At 44.7% G+C, this 21851-nt stretch overlaps 2 protein-coding genes and 1 pseudogene across 3 annotated transcripts; 1 reads left to right on the top strand and 2 right to left on the bottom strand.

Moving 5' to 3' along the window:
- Positions 1-4603: 4603 nt before the first annotated feature.
- Positions 4604-9048, bottom strand: LOC123424197 (annotated as a pseudogene). The gene is made up of 3 exons (XR_006621665.1): positions 8255-9048; positions 6058-6239; positions 4604-5920 (listed from the first exon to the last, which is right to left on the bottom strand). The product of XR_006621665.1 is annotated as an LEAF RUST 10 DISEASE-RESISTANCE LOCUS RECEPTOR-LIKE PROTEIN KINASE-like 2.3 (transcript).
- A 666-nt stretch (positions 9049-9714) lies between these two features.
- On the top strand, positions 9715-12127 carry LOC123424045 (rust resistance kinase Lr10-like). The gene is made up of 3 exons (XM_045107935.1): positions 9715-10522; positions 10805-10828; positions 10998-12127. Exons 1-3 carry the CDS (start codon positions 9715-9717, stop codon positions 12068-12070), a joined length of 1905 nt encoding a protein of 634 aa, XP_044963870.1. The 3' UTR covers positions 12071-12127.
- A 550-nt stretch (positions 12128-12677) lies between these two features.
- LOC123394933 (protein trichome birefringence-like 8) lies at positions 12678-14056 on the bottom strand. The gene is made up of 3 exons (XM_045089826.1): positions 13755-14056; positions 13287-13676; positions 12678-13197 (listed from the first exon to the last, which is right to left on the bottom strand). Exons 1-3 carry the CDS (start codon positions 14054-14056, stop codon positions 12678-12680), a joined length of 1212 nt encoding a protein of 403 aa, XP_044945761.1.
- Between the last annotated feature and the right edge of the window lie 7795 nt (positions 14057-21851).

Below are 21851 nucleotides of genomic sequence, written 5' to 3'. Positions count from 1 at the left end.
CGAAAGACCCTGGTTGTTACTTACCACTATAAATAATTGTCTTCAAAAATGTTGTAGGGTTTCCTTCTTGATCTGCAATCTGCATCGCCTAGTGATTAATCTAGTAAGTAGGTCTCATGTTGGGGGCACATTTTGCAGGTCCCTCTGCTTGTGTGGATCACATGGCATTGAATGCCCTGCAGTGAGTAGTTGATGAGTAGTAATTGTGGTGATGCAGAGAGAGAGAGAGAGAGGGCAGTCATGATTTGAACAGGGCCTCACAGGTGAAATATCTGTCCAGGATGTAGATGTATTGCTGAATTGCTGAGGGGAGTAGAGTGCTAGTACTTCTCTTGGAGAGTTTGACAAGGTAGTAGTAATAGATAATCACCATTGTCTCTTCTAATTGGTTAATTGGTTTGTGTACATATAACATAACATCTGTCTCTTGAACTTCCTCCTTAATCAGTGTACAACTCCATAGTCTTTCATTCCCAGTGGGTGACAATCTCGGCTTGGTTTAGGCTAATTATTAATGGATCAATAATCTCTGGACAAACTTATGTGTGGAGGAAAAAATTGGCTGGAAGGAGGACTGGAGGCTCCACATCACATGTGAACAGAATGCAGAGCAGAGGAGGCAGCAGCAGAACACGCCCTCTCTCTCTCTCTCAATTATTGAGAGCTCTCACTCACTCCCAGCTCTATTATTGAAGCGCCTTTCTCCTCCTCATCCTGGGTCGATCCAGCCACCACCCGCCGCCGGTGAGAAGCAGAGCACAAGCAGCTTGCAGATCAGCGAATCCAGGAAGACGGCGACGCCGATGGTTAGTCTAGACTCTAGTTCCAATCCATTCTTTTACTCCCTTAGAGCTGCAACATGATGCTTTCCACCGGATGGATGGATTTCAAGCTGCAACCTGATGCTTTCCACCGGATGGATGGATTTCAAGCTGCAACCTGATGCTTTCCACCGGATGGATGGATTTCAAGCTGCAACCTGATGCTTTCCACCGGATGGATGGATTTCAAACTGCAACCTGAAGCTTTCCACCTGTGCTTGGTTCCTGCAGGCTTGGATGTTTCATTTCAGTCGCTTTTACTCAAAGGTTTATGTCGTGATATGCTAATTTTTTTCTTGGAAAATGTTGTGATATACTCCCTCTGTAAAAAAATTATAAGAGTGTTTAGATCACTACTTTAGAAAATGATGGAAATATGATGTAGGGTCGTCATGTGCTTGTGACTGTTTTGTTTGACTCCACACTGATGAAACCTGAATGCTACTACTATAACTGTCTTCTCTCATAAGCTAAGAAAAAAAAAGGTGGTTACATTTCCTTTTTCTTATGCAACGTCCAGGTCAGGATATATCATCTTGGAGTTATGATATGTGCGGTTGTTTTTCAGGCACATGAATTTTCAGTACCTGGGAGATTGAGCAAGCAGGACCAACCTGCTTAATTAACTTGGTCTCTGCTTTGTGTCGCGTGCAAATCAAACCAGGCGCGTCGTCGCTGCCGGAAGGATCTACTGTACAGGTTGGTTCTCCCCTTTTTCCAGGTGATGTGTGTGCTTGTCTTGTCATGAGGGTGAGAGAGCAGAGAGGGTGACGTGAATTTTGGCTGAGACTAGACTAGACTGCTGCTTGATGCTGCTGCAGAGTGGGAGAGATAGATAATGAGGATAGATCGATGCTGCACTGCTGCTCTACTTGTTTCGGTGCTCATGTTATTGTCCCTGATGCTCTTGTTTCTACTTATTTTACAGGTTCTTCGTCACAGCCAAATGAGCCATCGACCTATATGGACAGAGACAGAGGGATGTTTGATGGTTCTATGGAATCAATAAAATAAAATGTAGGTGTGTGAGATCTGTTAATTGGGTTGGACTGCACAAAGAAATAAGGGGATGTTGGTACTAGAATGAGAATTTGGTGAGTGAGATTTGGTCACTTGGTTGGAGTTGCCTTCAGCAACCATCATCTGGAAAATAAGAAAACCTCGAAAACCATGGCAGAGGCTGTTGTCGGGCAGCTGGTGATGACGCTCGGGGCAGCGCTCGCAAAAGAGGCGGCCACCTATGGACTATGGTGGAGCACTGTTGTGCAAGGAAGCTGCGGCCTTGAGGGGTCTCTTCGGCAAGATCCGTCGGTCCAAGGCGGAGCTGGAGAGCATGCAAGCGTACCTGCGGGAGGCAGAGCGGTTCAAGGACACCGACGAGGCCACATCCATCTTTGTCGGCGAGATAAGCTGGAGGACTCCAAGCATGGAGGGTTCGCTGGCAAGATGAAGAAGAGGATGAAGCATATCAAGACCTGGCCGCGTCTGGCAGCAAAGCTCCAAGAAATCGAAGCCCAGCTGCAGGATGCCAACCGGAGGAAGAGGGATTACGCAGTCTCTGGTTTGTCTTAGGTTTATCTAAAAATGGATGTATCTAAATACTAAAATATGACTAGATACATTCATATCTACATAAATTTAAGACAAAAAATTTGAGACGAAGGGAGTATAACTTACCTCAAACAACAGCCATGTCTGCCATGTCTCTGTCTGTGTTCGTGCAGATAGGTGCATAGAACGCCAGCATGATAGTTCACCTGGCCAAAGAACTTGTACATGCATGCGCATCATCGCCTGACCTTTGGGATTTTCATGTGCACACAAAGATGAAAACTTAATTGGTCGTTATGGCTAGGTACAACCTATAGAAAACTATATTTAATTCCGGCTGATATCCAGATGTATAGTATTTGAACAGCAAGTCCACGTCGCAATCGTTTCCTATTGCTTTTTTAATTATTCAGAACTTTTCATGTCCGTGGTTTCTTTTAGCCTGAACGTATTTGTTGTAACATCTTTTTGCCTTCTTTTTTCTTCGGGACTCTGCACGTTAACGTTTCTTTTGTACGTACAATTTTGTGTAAGATCCTATCAAAGTTCTTTCCTTATTTAGTCCTAACCGTAAATTCCAGATCCGACAGCTTAATTAGTCTTGATAATGTGGATTAACATGGAGGCTCGTATGATGCATCCAATTAGTAAATATAACATATAAGATAAGATAGAAGATATAAGATGTGCACTGCTAGGAAGGCAGATTGTGACAGGGGCTACCACTTGCGTGTTGCGGTACAAAGCAGTGGACAGCAAGGATATCAGCTTCAGGACCATATCAGCATTATATTCCTGGTGTTGGAACACAAGACTCTTCTGCCCCATCTATTGGGTAACTGACAGTGTCCACACATCTTCCAGTTCGAGACATGGCAATGTCAGTGTTATTGAAATTTCCACACGAGTGACATTTGACAGGACAAGAGTCGACTATGCAGTCACTAGAACACGGCATGGGGTTCCATCAAATAAGACTTGGAAATATGTTGAATTATTATCATGAGAGCATGGTCATATGCTTCTGGAAACCCAATCTTGATTTATGTTGTTGTAAATTAAAGACCTCCGTCAATGAATTTGCGATTGAATGTTATTTCTTGGGGGGTCTTATTTGTTGCACTGGAAATGGAATGTATGTAAGTTAGCTTCCAAGTAATGTTGATTGAATGTTCATCCAATAATGCAAAGTTCATCTGTTTTTCTGAGAAAAGGAACACAAAGTTATCTAAACAAATATTTGTTTCTACAATAAGGAATAGAGGTGCTCTTTTTCTCATCTGTCCCATCACAGGGGGGGAATCCATCCTTCCGAGGAACCAGACGAGTGGTTCTGACATGTATATCGACCGAAATTTGTATATAAGAGTAAACAAAAAAAATCATATATGTTGAATTTAACTGAAATTACTCTGTTGTTTCTGCAATAACAAGTGCAGGACTAGGAAGGCAGTTTGTGACAGGGGCTGCGGCTTGCTAGTAGCTTCAGTCTTAGGGTAACATATCACAGGACCACAAGATTTTTCTGCCCCATCTACTGGGTAACTCACAGTATCCACCCATTCTTCAGAAATTGCAACTGTCACTGTTACTAGAATTTCCACACTGTGACGGCACCCCTTGTCGCACACACACACAAGTACCGTTTGACAGGACTGGATTGCGCCAAGTCTATGCATCCAATACAACACGGCAGGGAGTTCAATTAAATCAGAGTTGGAATTATTATTTTTCCTGCCTACGATCGAAGACGACGTGTTAGAAGATCAGCTGTGGCATGTGGCTCTGTTCTTGAATGTGTTATTTAATTCCATGACCGCGACGATTTCTTAGTGGCAAAGAGGGGGAAAAAACTATCTATCTATGTCTTCGTGCACAATCCTGAAGGTTAGAATATGCGAAACTTCAACAATGCGAATTATGCAGCTGGAAACGCAACCTGGAATGATGTTGCTGTAAACTAAAACCGCATCTCAATGAATTTGTGATGAAATTGGAGACCAATGGTTTTATGGGTCTTTCATATGCAAAAGAAAAGAAAATGCATGCAAGCTAGCTTCTCAGTGGCAATCTTCATCCACTAACTGTATGTTCTGTGAAAATGTTTCTCAACAAGAAAAAGGCAGCCTTTTGTCACCTCTCATAGACTTATTTGTATCAAGAATTTACTATTCAAGTAATATTTTTCATCATAATTTATCAAGAGTAATGAACAAACAAATAGATGGATGTAAGATTTCATACTTATTTGATGAAGTTGCTCCGCACAGCAAGCAAGGCAGTTTGTACAAAGCATCTATACTGGGTTGGTATTGTTACAACAATAACTTTTACAGATAAGTGCATCACTCCAGGATACATACATATACACATACATACATACATACATAATAAGTTAATACCACATATTGTATCTATACCTCACACATCGTCTTCCTCTGACACCACACTCAATCCCTCCTCCGAGACCGCCGTCAGCTCGGAGGTGAAATGGTAAGAGTCCTCCACATGGATGTGTCCTTCGTCACAAAAAAACGGCCTTGAAGGCATCTGTAGGTCATCAACCCCAGCCTCCAGAATCTCAATGACCTCGCTCATCGTTGGCCGATCACGAGACCTCATCTGAATACACCATAATCCGACAACACACAGCTTCTTCTCCAGCTCGTGCATGTCGGCAACAACTGGAGATATCTCACCCGCTTCTTCCCGAGTCAGCTGGTCGTACACCCATGACGGATAGTACGCCTGACTTGAGGACCCCATGTTTGGATCAGCGTTCCTTCTACCGCCAGCCATCTCCAGCAGCAGCATCCCGAAGCTGTACACGTCGGACTTGCTGGATATGACGCCGAAGCTCCGGGATATCATCTCGGGGGCTATGTAGCCAACGGTTCCCCGCATGGCGCTCAAAGGAACGAAACTGTCGCCCCTCGGGTACAGCTTGGCAAGCCCGAAATCTGCGACCTTTGGGACGAAATTGCTGTCGAGAAGGATGTTGTGCGGCTTGATGTCAAAGTGTAGAATCTGCATGTCGCACCCTTGGTGTAAGTAGTTGATCCCCCTGGCAATGCCCAGAGTGATCTCGTTGAGCTTGTCCCATGAGAAGCTCTTCTCAGCAGAGAAGATGTACTTGTCCAGAGAACCATTGGGCATGTACTCGTAGACTCAGGCCCTTCGCATTTCCTCCGAGCAGAACCCCATGAGACGCACAACGTTGACGTGGTGGATCCTGCCGATGGTGGAGACCTCGCTGATGAAATCTTCTCCATTGCAGTTTGAGTTGCCCTCCAGCATCTTCACGGCAACATGGACACCGCCTGGGAGTAGCACGCCCTTGTACACGGAGCCGTAGCCCCCTTGGCCCAATTTATCTCTGAAATGGCTTGTGACTGAAATGATGTCTGTGTAGGCATACCTCGTAGGGCCAATTATTTGTTGAATCCTGAGGAACTTCTCAACTGCATCAATTATGATCCTTGTTTTCCAGTACTTGTAGGCTAGGAATATCCATACAGCCAGGGGTGCCAACAAGAACCTACATAGTACTGCCCAACAAGGCGACACATACAGATGTAAGATAGATGAACGTGTCGTCATATGTGTATGTCCTAGATTGTGGCCATGACGATTAAAAATATGTAAATTCAATTTTGGAAGTAAAAGGCATATAATTGTCACGTACCGAACAAGAACTTGGGAATAGCAATCGCAGATACTATGGTCACAACGACCAAAACAAACTGTGTTGTGAAGTAGTGATCGTCGGACAATTGAGTCACACATTCTAAGAAGTGCACTTCACTCCAGAAAAAAACATGAGCCCAATTCACAATGCCCGCACCAGATGATTGCTCCTTGAAGTAGCTGCAAATTATACCATTTTAAAGAAATGTATTTAGAAGGGAGCATGGTTCTATAGATAGGGTAAATTCCATTTGTGAACTAATTCAATCCCATTTGCGCACAACAACAGTGTTCGATTTCGCTACCATGTAATTCAACTATACGTTGTATTTGGACTGTTGTTTTAAAATTTGACATAATCTGACCTATGCCCGACATGGATGGAATAGTGCAATTGATTAACAGACCTTTGCTACTGTTAGAAAAGTAATTTGTCTGTATTGAAGGCCCAAGGGGCATATATATATTACACATGACTTGAGGTGCAAAAAAAGTAAACATAGACTAATAAGAACTCCTAAACTAATACTAATACTTCCTAACACACTCCCCCCCTCAAATGCAAAGCGTATGCAATAGCATTGCATTTGAAGAAGTGTAATACTAAAAAAATGATAATCCAAATCCGCGTCTTGGGAGTGTCGTCGTAGCATGAAGAGTCTTCAAAACTTGTGAGTCGCCGAAGGAGATAACGAAGAGATGGCACATCAGAGGTAGACACCGCATCACTTGAAGATACAAGATAAGTATCAAGAGAAGATGGGTTATCAAAAGAAGATAGCACATCAAGAGAATAAAACATTGTGCAGAAAATCATAGTCCACGACAACCGACGGCGAAAGAAGCTCGGTGGTTAAGGCACGATGAACATAGATTGACAATGCAAAAGAAGTCCAGAAAATCCTATAAAAAACAACAAGGGCAAATAAGCCACAAAAAGTTGTATAAAAAGGATCAGGACCGGAGAAAGGCTGACGGACTACGGTATGGTGGACTCTCATGCATGAGAAAACACAAAATATCAACGGATTTGGTGGACGCAGCGGAAAACAAGGAAGCTAAAAGCTAGCAAGCATACACGACACAAAGATGCAAAATCCATCGTGTATGCAGAAGACATTGTACTTTTTTTTAATTATTGTTGTTGAAATCAAAATGGGAACGGAGCAAAAGCTAGCACGCCCCCAGCCACGTACGTGACAGAAAGGCAGCAGCTAGCATGCATGAGCGAACGCAGCAACTAGCAAGCAGGCTAGCAGGAACGCAGCAGTTGAGCAGTGCAGCAAAGGGCAGCGGGAATAGAGCATGAAATTAGCAGCAGCACGCAGATGGAACGGACGGGCGGAAGCATTGGATCAATCAGCCGGCAGGAGCGTTGATCTGCAGGGCACGAGAGATCTAATTGGACGGCGGTTTCAGCTCTTGTAGGCGGATGGGATCCTGCGGGCGTTGACAGGAGCCGCAAGCGGGATGGCGGAGCTGCGGAAGCCATGCGCGCCAGATGACGGAAGCCGGCAGGAGAGCCAGGGGAAGCAGTAGCCGGAACAACAGCAGCAGCCAGCAAGAAAAGCATCCCCGATCTTGGGCCGTCTCGATCTGGGCGGACTGGGGCGGCGACAGGATCCAAGGCGTGAGGCGGCGCGACCGGATCTGATGAGGAGGCGGCGGCGGCTGGATCCGAGGCAGGAGACCGGCGCGACCTGCAGCGGCGGGTCCTGGACCAGCGACGGGAGACGAGGCAGCGCGAGATCAAGCGGGATGAGGCGGCGGCGGCTGGAGGCGGCGGCGGCTGGAGGCGACGGCGACCGGGCTGTAGCGGTTGACCAGATGGCTGCAAACCTGAGAAAGCAGCGACGACCACGCAAGAAAAGCAGCGGCGACGCGCGAGATTGGATCGGGAGGGCGAGTTGCGGCGCCCGAAAAAAATAAGCTAAGCTCTAATACCATGTTAGGAAAGCAACTTGTCTGTATTAAATGCCTAATAAGGAAAGTAAATATAGACTAATAAGGACTCCTAGACTAATACTAATACTTCCTAACAGCTACCAATTAGCATTAAGTGTGTATAAGTACAAGATGAATTAATGACGAGTGTGTATGTGCTCTATGGGCTTAACAGCCCGACATTAATTCTTGATAAAAGTAGAGAGTAGAGAAACTAAATTAGGGAGGAAACTGAACCACAGGGTGATCACCTGATTGAATTGTTGAGGCATAAATTGATGTTTTTTCTTAACTTCATAGAAGCAGAAGGCCCCGTGGTGTCCACAGGAAATTGGACAGTAAACCCCTTACTTATGACTTGTATGATATCTGCATAACTTGCATTCTGTAGCTGTAGCCAATCAGAATAATACTCGTTACCAAATGGAATATTGGCCAGGTATCCACAATAAGGCTCAAGATCTTCAACCATACACCCGTAATAAGACACCCAGACATAAACATGTGAATTTTTGGCACTCAGGCAAGCAACGGGCTTGTATGCACTATTCTTCGCTACTGCTCGTGAACAATTAGCAAAACATGCGCTGTAGTAGCTTTGAGTGACCAAATAACGAAAGCCAGGTGGTGAAACTGAATCAATTCCGCCCAAGGTATAAGAGTATTCAAAGTAATGAAAGTATCGAAAGTAAGGAAGGTGATTCCACAATGGAAGAGGGCAGCTGCTGATGGTATCGAAGTTAGGATCCATGACCCAGAAGTAGGAACTGGTGTAGTTGATGGCAGTCACATAGTATGTTCCTTTGTTGATGTGAATTGTAGCCTTGCTACTGGTGCAACCCAGCTCGTATGCTTCAACACCACATTCAAGAGGATCACCTCGCCGACGGAAGGGAGGTCGTATGTCTTGCAGATGCCCACAGGAGAAAGGTGTGCAGCCATCGTCTCGTCCCTGGACATGATCTGCTGCAAGAACTGCAACGAGGGAAAAGATAGTTAAGGATTGCAGGGTAATGGAATGATGAAATGCACCGGGGTTCCCCATGAAAGCTTTCTCACAGATGCACTAGGGACTTGCTAAGAGTGCTAAGGGGGAAGAATTTCTCTCGATTGTGTAGCTAGGACTAGAAGACGACCCAAGACTTGGAGTCTTCTGTATCATCAATGTTTCCAGAGATTTTCCACACTGTGACAGCTGCCAAGACTTGGAGTCTTCTGTACCATCAATGTTTCCAGAGTTTTCCACACTATGGACTAGATTTTCCACACTGTGACAGCTGCCAAGACTTGGAGTCTTCTGTACCATCAATGTTCCCAGAGATTTTCCACACTGTGGACTAGATTTTCCAGAGGCTGAACCAAGTCTGCAATCACACTAAATCCACAAGAGCATGGCATGGACTATCCCAGTTAATAGTGTCTGACTCTGACTGTGACTCTGACTGCATATACCAATTAATAGTGTGGTTGGGATACTGATTATGACTTCATTGGTATATACACGACGCAGGAAAGAGGAAGATATTCTCTCAATTGTGTAGCCAGGAACAGAAGACGACCCAGACAGCAAAGAGTACTTAACCAAGTCTGCTCTCCTCAACCTCAAGCCTAACTATGAGTAGAGCGGGGAATAAGTGCTGTTTCTTTTTGCATTTTCCACTCCACTTCTTCTTCTTCTTCCTCTCCATCTCAGTTACAATTGTACGGAAAGATGCGTAAATTACTTTCCATAGCCCTGCTGCTGCTGCTGCCTCTGATCAACCACGGAATCTACCTGGCAACGGCATGGGACGATAAAGATTTCTTCAAATACTGCCCACCGTCCCAGTGCAGCGAACACGGCCCAGAGATCAGGTATCCTTTCTGCCTTGAATCCAGCAATACATCATCATGTGGATGTCCCGGCAGATCAATCAGGAAGTTAGCATGCTCTGGTCAAGACACCATCCTTTTTCACCCAGTTCTTGGCCCATACAGTGTCAGTGCCATAGATTACAGGCGTTCTTCAATGAAGATTTTCCCGCTTGTAGACCCATGTTTGGTGCTCAAGCAGAAGCTCGTCATCTCCAGAAACTCATCATCTCCACAAGTTGATGTTTTCAACGATAAGATGCCAAGTCTTGACCGATTTTTCTTCCGGAGTTCTACTATAGTCCTGGTGCACTGTTCAAGAGAGTTTGCACCTGGTGCTGCCGATGGGATTGCTGGCCCAGTCTCCTGCCTTAGCAACACAACCCACTACTTTTATTTGGTGGATGGTTATGTAGAAACTTCTATTCTTCCGTTGGACTGCAAGGTCATCCCTGTATCAGATGGTGTCGGTGTCAGTCTGACACCCATGTATCAGAGTTGCGACCCAATAGACTACCCACAGTCCTTCAAGGAAGATGCAGAAACATTCCTCAGTTCTGCTGAGACCACGGTGTGTTTGAATGAATACATATGCAGACAATGTGAGCTAAGTGGGCAACGCTGCGCGTTCAGCTCACAACGGAATCTACCATTCTGTATGCCTGGCGGTATGATCAACTCTAACTCTCTAGAACCATGTTCAATTGCATCATCCTATTTTATTTGTAATGAAGTTTTGAAGTCTATTAAAATTTCACTTTATAATTTCAGGTGTTTGAATCTCCACGAGCCTTTCTGTCAATTATTTTCCTTTTAAAATAGCACCACAAGTTATTTTAGTAGCCTTTTAAATGAAAGCCATTTGACAGTTTAAAAAAATCGACAAGTATAATTCATTTATGTTTACTAAACCATGGTCGGAGTCTCATCCTCTTTTTTGGTATTTGCAGGTTCCCATGTCAAAGTCATCGCAGGTACTACTCTGACTGCAGTCATTTCAATTACAAAATCCATATTATGCAAATCCCTATTGTTGGCTACTCTGAATCTTGACGTCCTCTTATCCGATTATCCACATAAAACTAAGTAATGGCTTTTAATTCCCAATGCAATATGCTGATGTCATATTGTTTGTTTATTCAGCTACGTCATCGGTGGCCGCATTTGTTGTTCTTTTGTTAACGGTGGCCACTGTGCTTTATCTTTCACTCAAGACAAGATATAACGCGGAGATACATTTGAAGGTCGAAATGTTTCTCAAGACATATGGAACATCGAAACCCACGAGGTACACTTTCTCTCAAGTTAAGAAGATGGCAAGACGGTTTAAGGAAAAAGTAGGGCAGGGAGGATTTGGAAGTGTCTACAAAGGCAAGCTACCAAATGGAGTGCCTGTGGCAGTCAAGATGCTAGAGAACTCTACAGGAGAGGGAGAAGTATTCATCAACGAAGTTGCAACCATCGGACTAATCCACCATGCCAATATTGTCCGCCTCCTGGGATTCTGCTCTGAAGGAATGAGACGGGCTCTTATTTACGAATTCATGCCTAAAGAGTCACTGGAGAAATACATATTCTCTGATGACCCTAACATTTTTCAGAACCTTCTGGTACCAGACAAGCTGCTGGATATTGCTTTAGGCATCGCCAGAGGAATGGAGTACCTACATCAAGGGTGCAACCAGCGCATCCTCCACTTTGACATCAAGCCTCACAATATCCTGCTCGACTACAACTTCAATCCAAAGATCTCAGACTTTGGCCTTGCAAAGCTGTGCAGAAGGGACCAAAGCATCGTCACATTAACTGCAGCAAGAGGCACAATGGGTTACATTGCACCAGAGGTATACTCCCGGAACTTTGGGGGAGTATCGTACAAGTCAGACGTGTTCAGTTTCGGCATGCTGGTGCTAGAGATGGTGAGCGGAAGGAGGAACTCAGATCCAAGTACTGAGAGTCGGAACGATGTTTACCTCCCGGAGTGGATCTACGAGAAAGTGATCAATGGGGAGGAGTTGGCGCTTACTCTGGAAGCGACTCAAGAAGAGAAAGAGAAGGTGAGGCAGCTGGCGATGGTGGCACTGTGGTGCATCCAGTGGAACCCGAGAAACCGGCCGTCGATGACGAAGGTTGTTAACATGCTAACAGGGAGGCTGCAGAGCCTGCAGATGCCACCAAAGCCGTTCGTCTCATATGAAAACGAACCTATGATGTAATAAATCAGAAGAGGGACTACCATACTCTGTCAACATTCAGGGACTGGCATATATATATACTCTACCGACACTGCGTACGGTGCTTTCAGTCCGTACTAGGTCTGGATATGTATGAATAATCACTGGTCAGTGGTCAGTACCATTGTAATAATAGTAGTCTACAATGCAAGATACACGGTTCGCAATTGGGCTTGTATTTTAACAGCTACTCCTATATTTATCGCTGCATAAGTTGTGAACAGCTCTTGTAAAATTCAACACTCTGTTGATTACCTTAATTATTCTGTGTCCACTCTCGTATTTCCTCTGCATTGCAGTCCGCCCACATCCGACAGTTCGTGAATCTCAGGATATCTGATGGAGCACAAAGTGGATGTGATCCACATTCACACATTTTCACTTGCACATCAGATAAAATGCCACCAATGAATCGAAATTCCACATATAATAACAGACTAGTAAATCAGAAACCGTGGGAGGGAGAGGAGTGATGTACCTCTTGATATTACTGGAATATGAGAGGAATCGAAGCGCACTAGGACTGGTCCGATCTTGCCTTCCAAACAATATACATGCACACACAACCACATATATATTATGCATCTACCTATCTATTAATCGACCCCATGTCGAATCCCATGGACACGAGGTGCCCGTACATCATCTGGTTCCACACGTCCGGCACACCCGGCAGGCACCAGTGGCTACAATCCTCGGGCGCATCCGATGGCGTCTCGGGCTCCCGGTACCGCGACGGATGCCCATCCCTCCTCAAGCCCGTCGTGTATGTTATGTTCAAGAACACCGCATCCTTGTTCATCCCATGCCGTCTCCTCATGCTCCGTGCCACACTCGAGATCATTGTGTTGATCCACGAGTGCTCCTGCTGGTCCCTCTCACTCGTGATCGTCGTGAGCGGATCCCATTGGTCCGTGCAGGAGCCACCCGTGTCCCATGTCCGATTGCGGTAGTGTGATGGGGAATAGCTCCTGAAGAAGAGGTGGCCCCTCTTGGAGAGTCGGGGATTGGTCAGTGCCCAATCTTTCACCGTCTGCAAAGACCGTCGGAATGCTTCCTTGATGTTTGTTGTCACGTTGAACCGATCGCCCAGGGTGAAATAGTTTCCTCTGCAAGCATTGATTGCAGCTCCAGTCAAATAACTAACCATTGTGATAACAATGTAAAAATTTCATGTGGCAGCTAGCTAATTACATACGATTTGATGGTCTTATGCAGGTTCCACCAGTGACCCGTGTTGAGGACGAGCACATCGGCGCTGGCCCAGCGGGCGGCATGCCACGGCACCACGTCAAGCCGGATGGCCCTCTTGATTGCGCCATCGCTCGTCGGCGGGAGACGGTCGACCTTGACGAGCATGGGCGCGCGGTAGTACTCCATGGAGAGGTTGTAATCCGCAAAGACCATGGAGAGGTAGCCCTTGTGCCGGCTCAGGGGCTTCCCGAACTTCTCTTTTATCCTCGAACCGGCCGGCACGGCGGCGGCGAGCATGCACAACATGGACTCCCATTGGTTGCGACCGATGGAGTCGCCGACGAACACGATCCGGCCGTTCCGGCTCCTCTCCAGCATATCGGACGCGTTAAACCTATCAAATTTAAACATGTAAGTTCTATTTCATTTGAGATGTCAATGACGATAACGATGACGATGAATACAAACATACTTAGGGAGGTGGCAGCTGCCATGGCGAGGTTGCCAGCGCCACTGACGAAAGGACGAGTCGTTTCGGCCGTTCTGCATGCAACGGAAGCCGGGGTCGAGGAACGGGCAGTCCTCCCCATAGGTCGTGGTGGTGGCGGTGATGTCCCTCACCCATTTCCCGTCGGAGTAATCGCACCCACCGTTGACGTGGTTGATGAGACGCGGCGGTGACCGAGTCGGGAAGAGGGGCTTCTGTGTGACGATGACGGAGAGCACGAAGAGGACGAGCAAGACGGAGAAGATTGTAGCATGTCTAACATGCATGAGGTTGGTCTGTGGCTATACCTGGGTGGTGATTGAAGGCTTGAGAGGAGAAGGAGGAGAGTGAGCGAGCGAGTGGCGCTAAGAGCATCTCTAGTAGAACCCTCAAACCCCCAAACCCTTAAAAATAACCGCTTTTTTACAGTTTTCGTCCGAAAAACGGCGTAGACTAGAACCCTTAAACCCTTAAACCCGTAAATATTTTTAGAGGTCCAACCCTCAAACTAGTTTTGAGCCTGTAGAAGTGAGGGTTGGGAGGAGAAACTCCTCCCAACCCGCACTCCACCTCAGCTCCAGCGCGGGAGGGATTTTCATCCCGCTTCCGTCTCCTCGCGCCATGGAGGGCCCCGCCGCCGCCGCCTCCTCGCCGGCCGCCGCGCACGCCCCGGCTGCCCCCGCCCTCGCCCCTGCCGGCCCCGCGCCCGCCCCGGCCGGCCCCGCGCCCACCGTCGCGCCGCCCCGTCCGCAGCGCCGCCGCGCCCCCGCCGGCCACCGCGCACGCCCCGGCTGCCCGCGCCCTCGCCCCTGCCGGCCCCGCGCCCGCCCCGGCCGGCCCCGCGCCCACCGCCGCGCCGCCCCATCCGCAGCGCCGCCCCGCCCCGTGCCGCCCCGTCCGCAGCGCCGCCGCGCCCCCGCCGGCCCGCGCCCTCGCCCCTGCCGGCCCCGCGCCCGCCCCGGTCGGCCCCGCGCCCACCGCCCCGCCGCCCTGTCCGCCGGCCGGTCCTCCGCAGCCCCGGCCTCCCCTCCGCTGCCCAGAAGGTTCGAAAGTTATGTTAAATTCCAGTCATTGTTCAGAGATTGTTGTGTTCCTTTTTCTGTGAGCATGCGACATTGTTAATTCTATCATTATTTGGTGTTAAGTTATATCTGTCTTATTCTATCATGTTCATTCTCTTTCGAATCCTAATTTTGATTTGTGTTTTTTTCTTTTGATTTGTGTGGATCTAGCGGTTTGTAGTGATAGATTATGTCTCTTGTTCTTAGGGAGTGCTGTAGAAATTTTCTGCACTAGTATTGCTCTGTCATGGATTTGTGTTGGTGCTCTGTCATGAATAGACGCTGCAGGCGCCGGTCCAGTATTCAGTTTTGTAAGTGCATTAGTGGTGGGATTTGGGGTTGGGATCTGGACTCTGATTGATCTCTGAATTTATGAATGTATTCTCTTGTTGATCTCTGAATTTATGAATGTATAATAGACCTATAATGTGGAAGAGAAGCTTAGTTTTTCTGTCTCTAGAGTTCCATATTTTTGGAGTCTAACAGGCAACAACCAAAGTATCTATTGAATTTTATCTGAAGAACATTCTGTAATCATATATCTAATGAAGCTTGGACTAGATAATAGTATACTGAGTTTGCAAGATAAAATAAGGCTGATATGCTTGGCATGAATAGAACTGATGTGAAGTAGAATGGTATACATCTTCATTTCTGAATATGTTTCCTATCAGAGTTTTAAGGGTTGGGGTTGGGGCAAAGACTAGAACCCTCAAACCCAACCCTTATAACGGAATATTCCGTTATAAGGGTTGGGTTTGAGGGTTCTAGTCTTTGCCTCTGTTTTTCAACCTTTAAAAGTGTCAAAAATGACCAATTATCAACCCTTAAAACTGATTTTAGATTTAAGGGTTTGAGGGTTCTACTAGAGATGCTCTAATGCCATGCCAAAAGCACATGCAAACCTCCGGTTAGAGTCTTCATTAATTAATTAATAGGTTAGTTAGGTCAATCATCATCTTGGTGTGACTCTTTCTGTGCAAGCACTCTTTTTTAGCTTGGTAAATATGTTATGTGCCCTTTTTCCCATCCAAAGTGTAGATGAGTTGTTTGAAACGATTGGCTGTCCAATTTAAACCTAATGTGTCTACTTACATTGTTTTTACGGATGAAAATGATATATTTCATCTTCTTGATTTACATAATATTCAATTGCGAACCTTAGGAACATTCGTCCTCATGTATGAAGAACTAAGGCTTAATTTGAATGAGACAAAGAATATTGGGCACCATTAAGTATAACTAAATAAAATAGAAACAGGAAAGCAAAGATTGTGAGGTGTGCATATGATCCTCTTCGCCTGTTATTGAGCCATTGTGAGGTGTGCATATGAACCTCTTCGCGTGTTATTGAACCCACCTGACAAGGGTCAGCTGTAACCAATCTAATGCACATAATAAGCGCGATGCTGGTGAAATGGATTGCGAGAGAAGTCAAAAATAGATCAAAGATCTTCAACAAGTGGGGGAATCCCCCATCTAAATATATTGCTCGAAGGTTGTAACCACCGTTTAAGTGAAGGAAAAGGTATGACCGCCATGCAGAGGCAGCGACCTTGTGAGCCTGCTACTTAAGCCTATGATAGATATCACATAGCCAATTCATCAATAATAACTAATAAGGCGTGCGATGAAGTTGTAGAGCTATGCTAAACGATCTTGTTGAAATCCATGGCATTCCTGGAGACACAAATCTTCCATGGAATAATGAGTAGCACCGAGGACAAGATGGAGAGGTCCAAGCCGGGGTGCATCCTGCACGCCCAAAGCTCGTCGATGCAGCGAGGTGGGATGATGCCAAGATACTGCCATACCATGTCAGCGTGCGGGCACTATATATATATATATGTGTGTAGTGTCCGCACCAGGGAAGACGGAGAGCAATGGACAGACGGTGTCGCTCTAGATGTGCTTGTGGTGAAGGTGTTGAGCTTATTTCTGAAGAGAAGTCATGATAGGATCTTCACATGGTTAGGGACTCTGGATGTCCAAATAGCCGTAGCCTTTGTGTGTCCAAAATTCCAAATCATCTTGAGCCATGGCAGGTGATAAGCCGCACGGGTGGAGAAGGGGCGACCACCGTGAAGGAAGAGCAGATCATGGTCCGCACAAGTCATCCTGCAGAAGCAGCATTAGATAGACGGTTCCACACACAAAACTCTAAATCATACTCCCTCCTTAAACTAATATAAGAACATTTAGATCATTACTTTAGTGTTCTAAATGCTTTTATATTAGTTTACAGAGGGAATAGGTAAATATGGTCGCCACTCTGACAAAACAATTAGTAGCGTGGGTAAATAAAATTGAGAAAGCGAGAGCTAGGGGCAAGTATGTGGATCCAAGTGTATGGCACATGCATATAATTCAAGAAATGTGCATATCTTTTTTATCCCTGTAACCCCATGGCCCCAGGATGCATTACCGAAATAACAGAACAGTTGTTCAGTACATGCGAAAAGTAAAGCTTCATCCAAACAGAAGCTGTGCACTCAGCCGCGGCGAGGCACAAAATAATGGTTCAATGTAACAATAAAAACATTAACAAGTAATCTGTATACTAACAGTTTTGTTTATACTTTCATTTACATACCCGCTGCGTTGAGGGGAGCAGGGCATGGCAGGTCTCTGTGCATATAGAACATATACTAGTGTGTATACATGAGAGCTTCTCATATACATGAAGTTGTGATAAATATTTCATGATCTGTCGAAGACATATACTAGTGCATGCATTGATTTTCTAGGTGCACTTTATAGCATTTTTCAAGGTTTTAAATTATCCTCATTTTCACAACTAAACAAATGATGATATGCAAATGATCATGCTGCACATTACAACCCTTATAATTATCAGTTACTAAATCGGGGATGTCACAGCAGAACACCTTCCAGTTCCCACCAAGATGATAATCCCCAAGCCCTCGACCACACACGAGGTATCAACTACCGTATGCAACCTCCAGTATATATGATCACAAATGTCACTTGGAAAAGGTTTGGCCATAAATTAGGTGTACAACTCTTGCTAATGGTTAGGAAATCACAACCATAAGAAAATAAACTTTGGAGATGAACCCAATAATAAAGTTGCATTTTTATATTACATATACATATCTCGACGAGTAAGGTTGAGTACAACAAACACGAGCATCTTGACGTGAGTGAGGAACTCCCCTCCAGCGCTCAGCTGCTTAGCGTGGAACCCATGATCACAGTTGCGTGCGATGTAGCAGAGCATTTCCACCCATACCGTTGCGACCATCTCCCACCGTTTAGCTGCCCCAACTTTGCTGTCGAGCACACAGTCCAAACAGTTCAGGCCATCATATATACGAGCTAGACTGTTTGTACGTATATGCTGAAAGAGATCTGCTCTTTGACTGCAGAATCTCTGGAGGAAGTCACTCTTATCATAGTTGCCATCTTTCCAAAATGTTCCAATAAACTGCATATATTCTTTGAATAGTAAATGCCCGTCAGAGTCAACCATCAAGTTGCACTTGTAGACCAGGTGCATGATGTAATTGGACAAGTGTTGGCTGCAGGTTCTAAACTTGGAGGGCGTCTCATCCCGCATTAGGCATATGTCTGTCACAAGATGCCAAAACAAGGCACTAAAGACAAGATCTGTAACACCTCCAAAGGTGTCGCTGACTTTCTGTTGGGCTTCACTAAACCCAGAGGAAGAAAGAATATGAGTTGCCCACTCGGCACGGAAGCTGGTCAACATCAACCTCCAGTTATTGTCGTGCAGTTTATCAAGGAACAGCTCCTTTACCTCTGGGGAGATGGCAACATGTTTGGTTGTGTGGTGATATTGCTTGATGCCCATACGCCACATCATCCATTTCAGCCATCCATATTGCTTTCTCGCCTTCTCTTGGATTATTTCATCAATCATGTTATACTGCTGCAGCTTACCTGACCACTCCAATCTGTCGTTTTCCGAGCCTGGGCGGAGGCCCTTGAGGATACTAAGCACAATTCTTGGACTATGGCCTCCTCCTGGGCATACCTTGTATGGCCAATATGATGTCATGAGCCACATCAATATAGAGGATATCTCCAATGCCACTGCACCAACAAGCAATATGTAAGAGATGGCAACATCAGCTACACCATAGTACTTGACAGCTTCTGATCGCCCCTTCCCTCCCTTATGATGAACAACAAACAGAGCAAGAGCTGTAGAGTTTATGACAAGGATGGTGAGCCGGTGCAACACACCATCGAGGCTTCCAAACTTGGTGTACAAGTAGTCATAGATCAATGAGAGTTGGATCTCAGTTAACTTGTGTGCCAAGTTAACTGTGTCGTCTGGCAGCACACGACATGGTTCCTTCCGTCTCAAATCAACACCGGAGTACACTTCATAGAACCTGTTCATGAAATATCCCATGCTTCTATAAAATATGTCATGAACTACCTCTATCTGCAACCTGGATTTTTTGTCAGAAGACATAAATGACCGGATAGCTCTTTGTTCCTTCGGGGTTCTTTTCTGCCCAAGCAAAGGACCCCAAGGCCTGCTTATAGGTCCCCATGAACCGGCTCTCCCAAGTATCCATATTCTCTCCATATATTTGGCTATCCCAGAGATGAAGATTAGCACCATGGGAGCCACAAGCTGCTTGTCCCCTTGCCATTGCTTGCCCACGACATAGATGGCCAGTGCAACCTGGGTGGTGAGGTTCAGCAGGTGCCTCTTCCACAGTGCACAATCCTCCATGGAGAAGGCTGTGATGGTGTCCTGCCCTCCGAGGTGGAGCAACATAAACGGTGCCCAGAAGAGCACCATATGGTGCCGCGGGTCATCACGCACAACACATGTGAGGTGCCCGAGAACGAAGACCGCCACGGTGTCCGCCGACAGGTAGGCAAGCCACAGCAGCACGCTGAGCAAGCGGGAGCGGTAGCGCTTCCGGAACCCCGCAAAGAAGAGGAGAAACACTTGTAGGGAGAAGCTCGCAAACACCAGGCACTGGATCTCCCACTCGTTCCATAGCTGCTGGATGCTCGCTACTGTCAGTCTGCCAATAAGCTGAAATATTTTAGTTCACTCCAAAGTATCATCGGTTGCTCTAACATACTGAACTATTTGTTTTTGCTCTAACTATTTTAGATAATCTATTATATTATTATTAAAACAAAGGGTGACAAAGCGACTATATTCGTCGGCAGAAAATATATAATGTCCGTTTGATCCTAGTGGGATCTAACTGTTAAGTGTTAAGATTGAATAACGGAACAACTATCTACGTCAGCCGGGGGGAGCAGCTCGTGTTTAATTCAGGTCTGCTTTTAAAAACTGGAGAACAGATTGTGTGTATTGCCATCAGAAACAGCGTAACTAAAATGGATGATGCCATATCAGGCCAAGGCCTAAACTTCTATACACATGCTCAAGGCAAGTTGTTAAAGAAAGGCAAAAGTTATATCTCAGTTACAACTAAAAAGGATCTTCACTGTTTAGAATTCTCCACTGAGCTAGAAGACATCATAATAAATTCGAAATTGTCATTTGATAAGCTCTACTCATATGTTCTTCGATTATCACTATGAGATTCTTTTTTATGGCAGTTCTCCGAAAATCAATATGTAGAATAAAACATGTCTTGGTACGAAATCAGCATTACATTCATAAACAGATTAATTTAGAAAAAACTCTTTCTTAGGTGCATAACAAATGCGACTCTGTTTTATAGAATATTACATACGGAATAATAAAAATAAGAAATAGACCTGATTTTCATACGAACTCCATCAGACATCTATAGTAAGTAAATCCATACCAATAAATATATGAAAACTAGTATAAGTGGATAAATAATATAATTATACACATAGATTACAAGTAATAAAAATTGTAGAAATTTGTTTTGTATACAAATTTGTATGAAAACCTTAATAGTTAAAGGGAAACGCTTGTGGCAGGCGGCGCGCCGGCCGAAACGTTCGGCCGGTCGCGCGCGACCAGCGCGTGTAGCTGATTAGGCATGCATCTTTTTTCCCGTCTAAATTTGCTGCAACTAGCTTTTAAATTTATTACAAGTGTTTTCTATTTGCTACATTTGTTCACTAAAAAGCTGCATATACGTTTGGTTGCAACCCCAGTTCATCGGATTTTTGGTTACAACTAAAAAGGATCTTCACTGTTTAGAATTCTCCACTGAGCTAGAAGACATCATAATAAATTCGAAATTGTCATTTGATAAGCTCTACTCATATGTTCTTCGATTATCACTATGAGATTCTTTTTTATGTCAGTTTTCCGAAAATCAATATGTAGAATAAAACATGTCTTGGTACGAAATCAGCATTACATTCATAAACAGATTAATTTATAAAAAACTCTTTCTTAGGTGCATAACAAATGCGACTCTGTTTTATACAATATTACATACGGAATAATAAAAATATGAAATAGATCTGATTTTCATACGAACTCCATCAGACATCTATAATAAGTAAATCCATACCAATAAATATATGAAAACTATTATAAGTGGATAAATAATATAATTATACACATATATTACAAGTAATAAAAATATAGAAATTTGTTTTGCATACAAATTTGTACGGAAACCTTAATAGTTAAACTATGAAGTTACAAAAATTCTTATTTGGGAGATATTAAATAAAACTCCCTTTATATATGTGGCAATTTTATGTATAGACCCCCTAAGCAACTGTATTTTAGAATATAATTTTATGAAAATTACTTTCTGGTTTAGAAACTACAAACATAATTTCATATGGAAATTGGAACGGAAGAAAAACAAATTGGTTTTGTACAAACACCATGCGCAATCCATAATAGCTGGATTTGTAATAGCTAGATATACCTTATTAGGTGGTTGATGCATAAAATTTTGTTAATATATGATGCAAAGTTAGGTGGTCGATGAAATTCTGTTAATATATGATTGCAAAATAAGAAAAAAAAAGGAAATTATCAAAATTGATTCATGCATGCACATATAGCTATTAGATGTGCAAATATGAATGATTTTTT

This window comes from Hordeum vulgare, chromosome 1H, assembly GCF_904849725.1.
Source record: "Hordeum vulgare subsp. vulgare chromosome 1H, MorexV3_pseudomolecules_assembly, whole genome shotgun sequence".
NCBI lineage: Eukaryota > Viridiplantae > Streptophyta > Magnoliopsida > Poales > Poaceae > Hordeum > Hordeum vulgare.
Note: the sequence above shows the minus strand (reverse complement) of the source record. Positions and strands in the feature narration are given on the sequence as shown.

Coding starts and splice junctions, on each gene's coding strand:
- LOC123424045 (XM_045107935.1), top strand. CDS start 9,715: ATGCGTAAATTACTTTCCATAGCCCTGCTGCTGCTGCTGCCTCTGATC. Junction 10,523..10,804: donor ACCATTCTGTATGCCTGGCG/GTATGATCAACT, acceptor TGGTATTTGCAG/GTTCCCATGTCAAAGTCATC. Junction 10,829..10,997: donor CCATGTCAAAGTCATCGCAG/GTACTACTCTGA, acceptor TTGTTTATTCAG/CTACGTCATCGGTGGCCGCA.
- LOC123394933 (XM_045089826.1), bottom strand. CDS start 14,056: ATGCATGTTAGACATGCTACAATCTTCTCCGTCTTGCTCGTCCTCTTC. Junction 13,677..13,754: donor GGCAGCTGCCACCTCCCTAA/GTATGTTTGTAT, acceptor TAAATTTGATAG/GTTTAACGCGTCCGATATGC. Junction 13,198..13,286: donor CTGCATAAGACCATCAAATC/GTATGTAATTAG, acceptor CAATGCTTGCAG/AGGAAACTATTTCACCCTGG.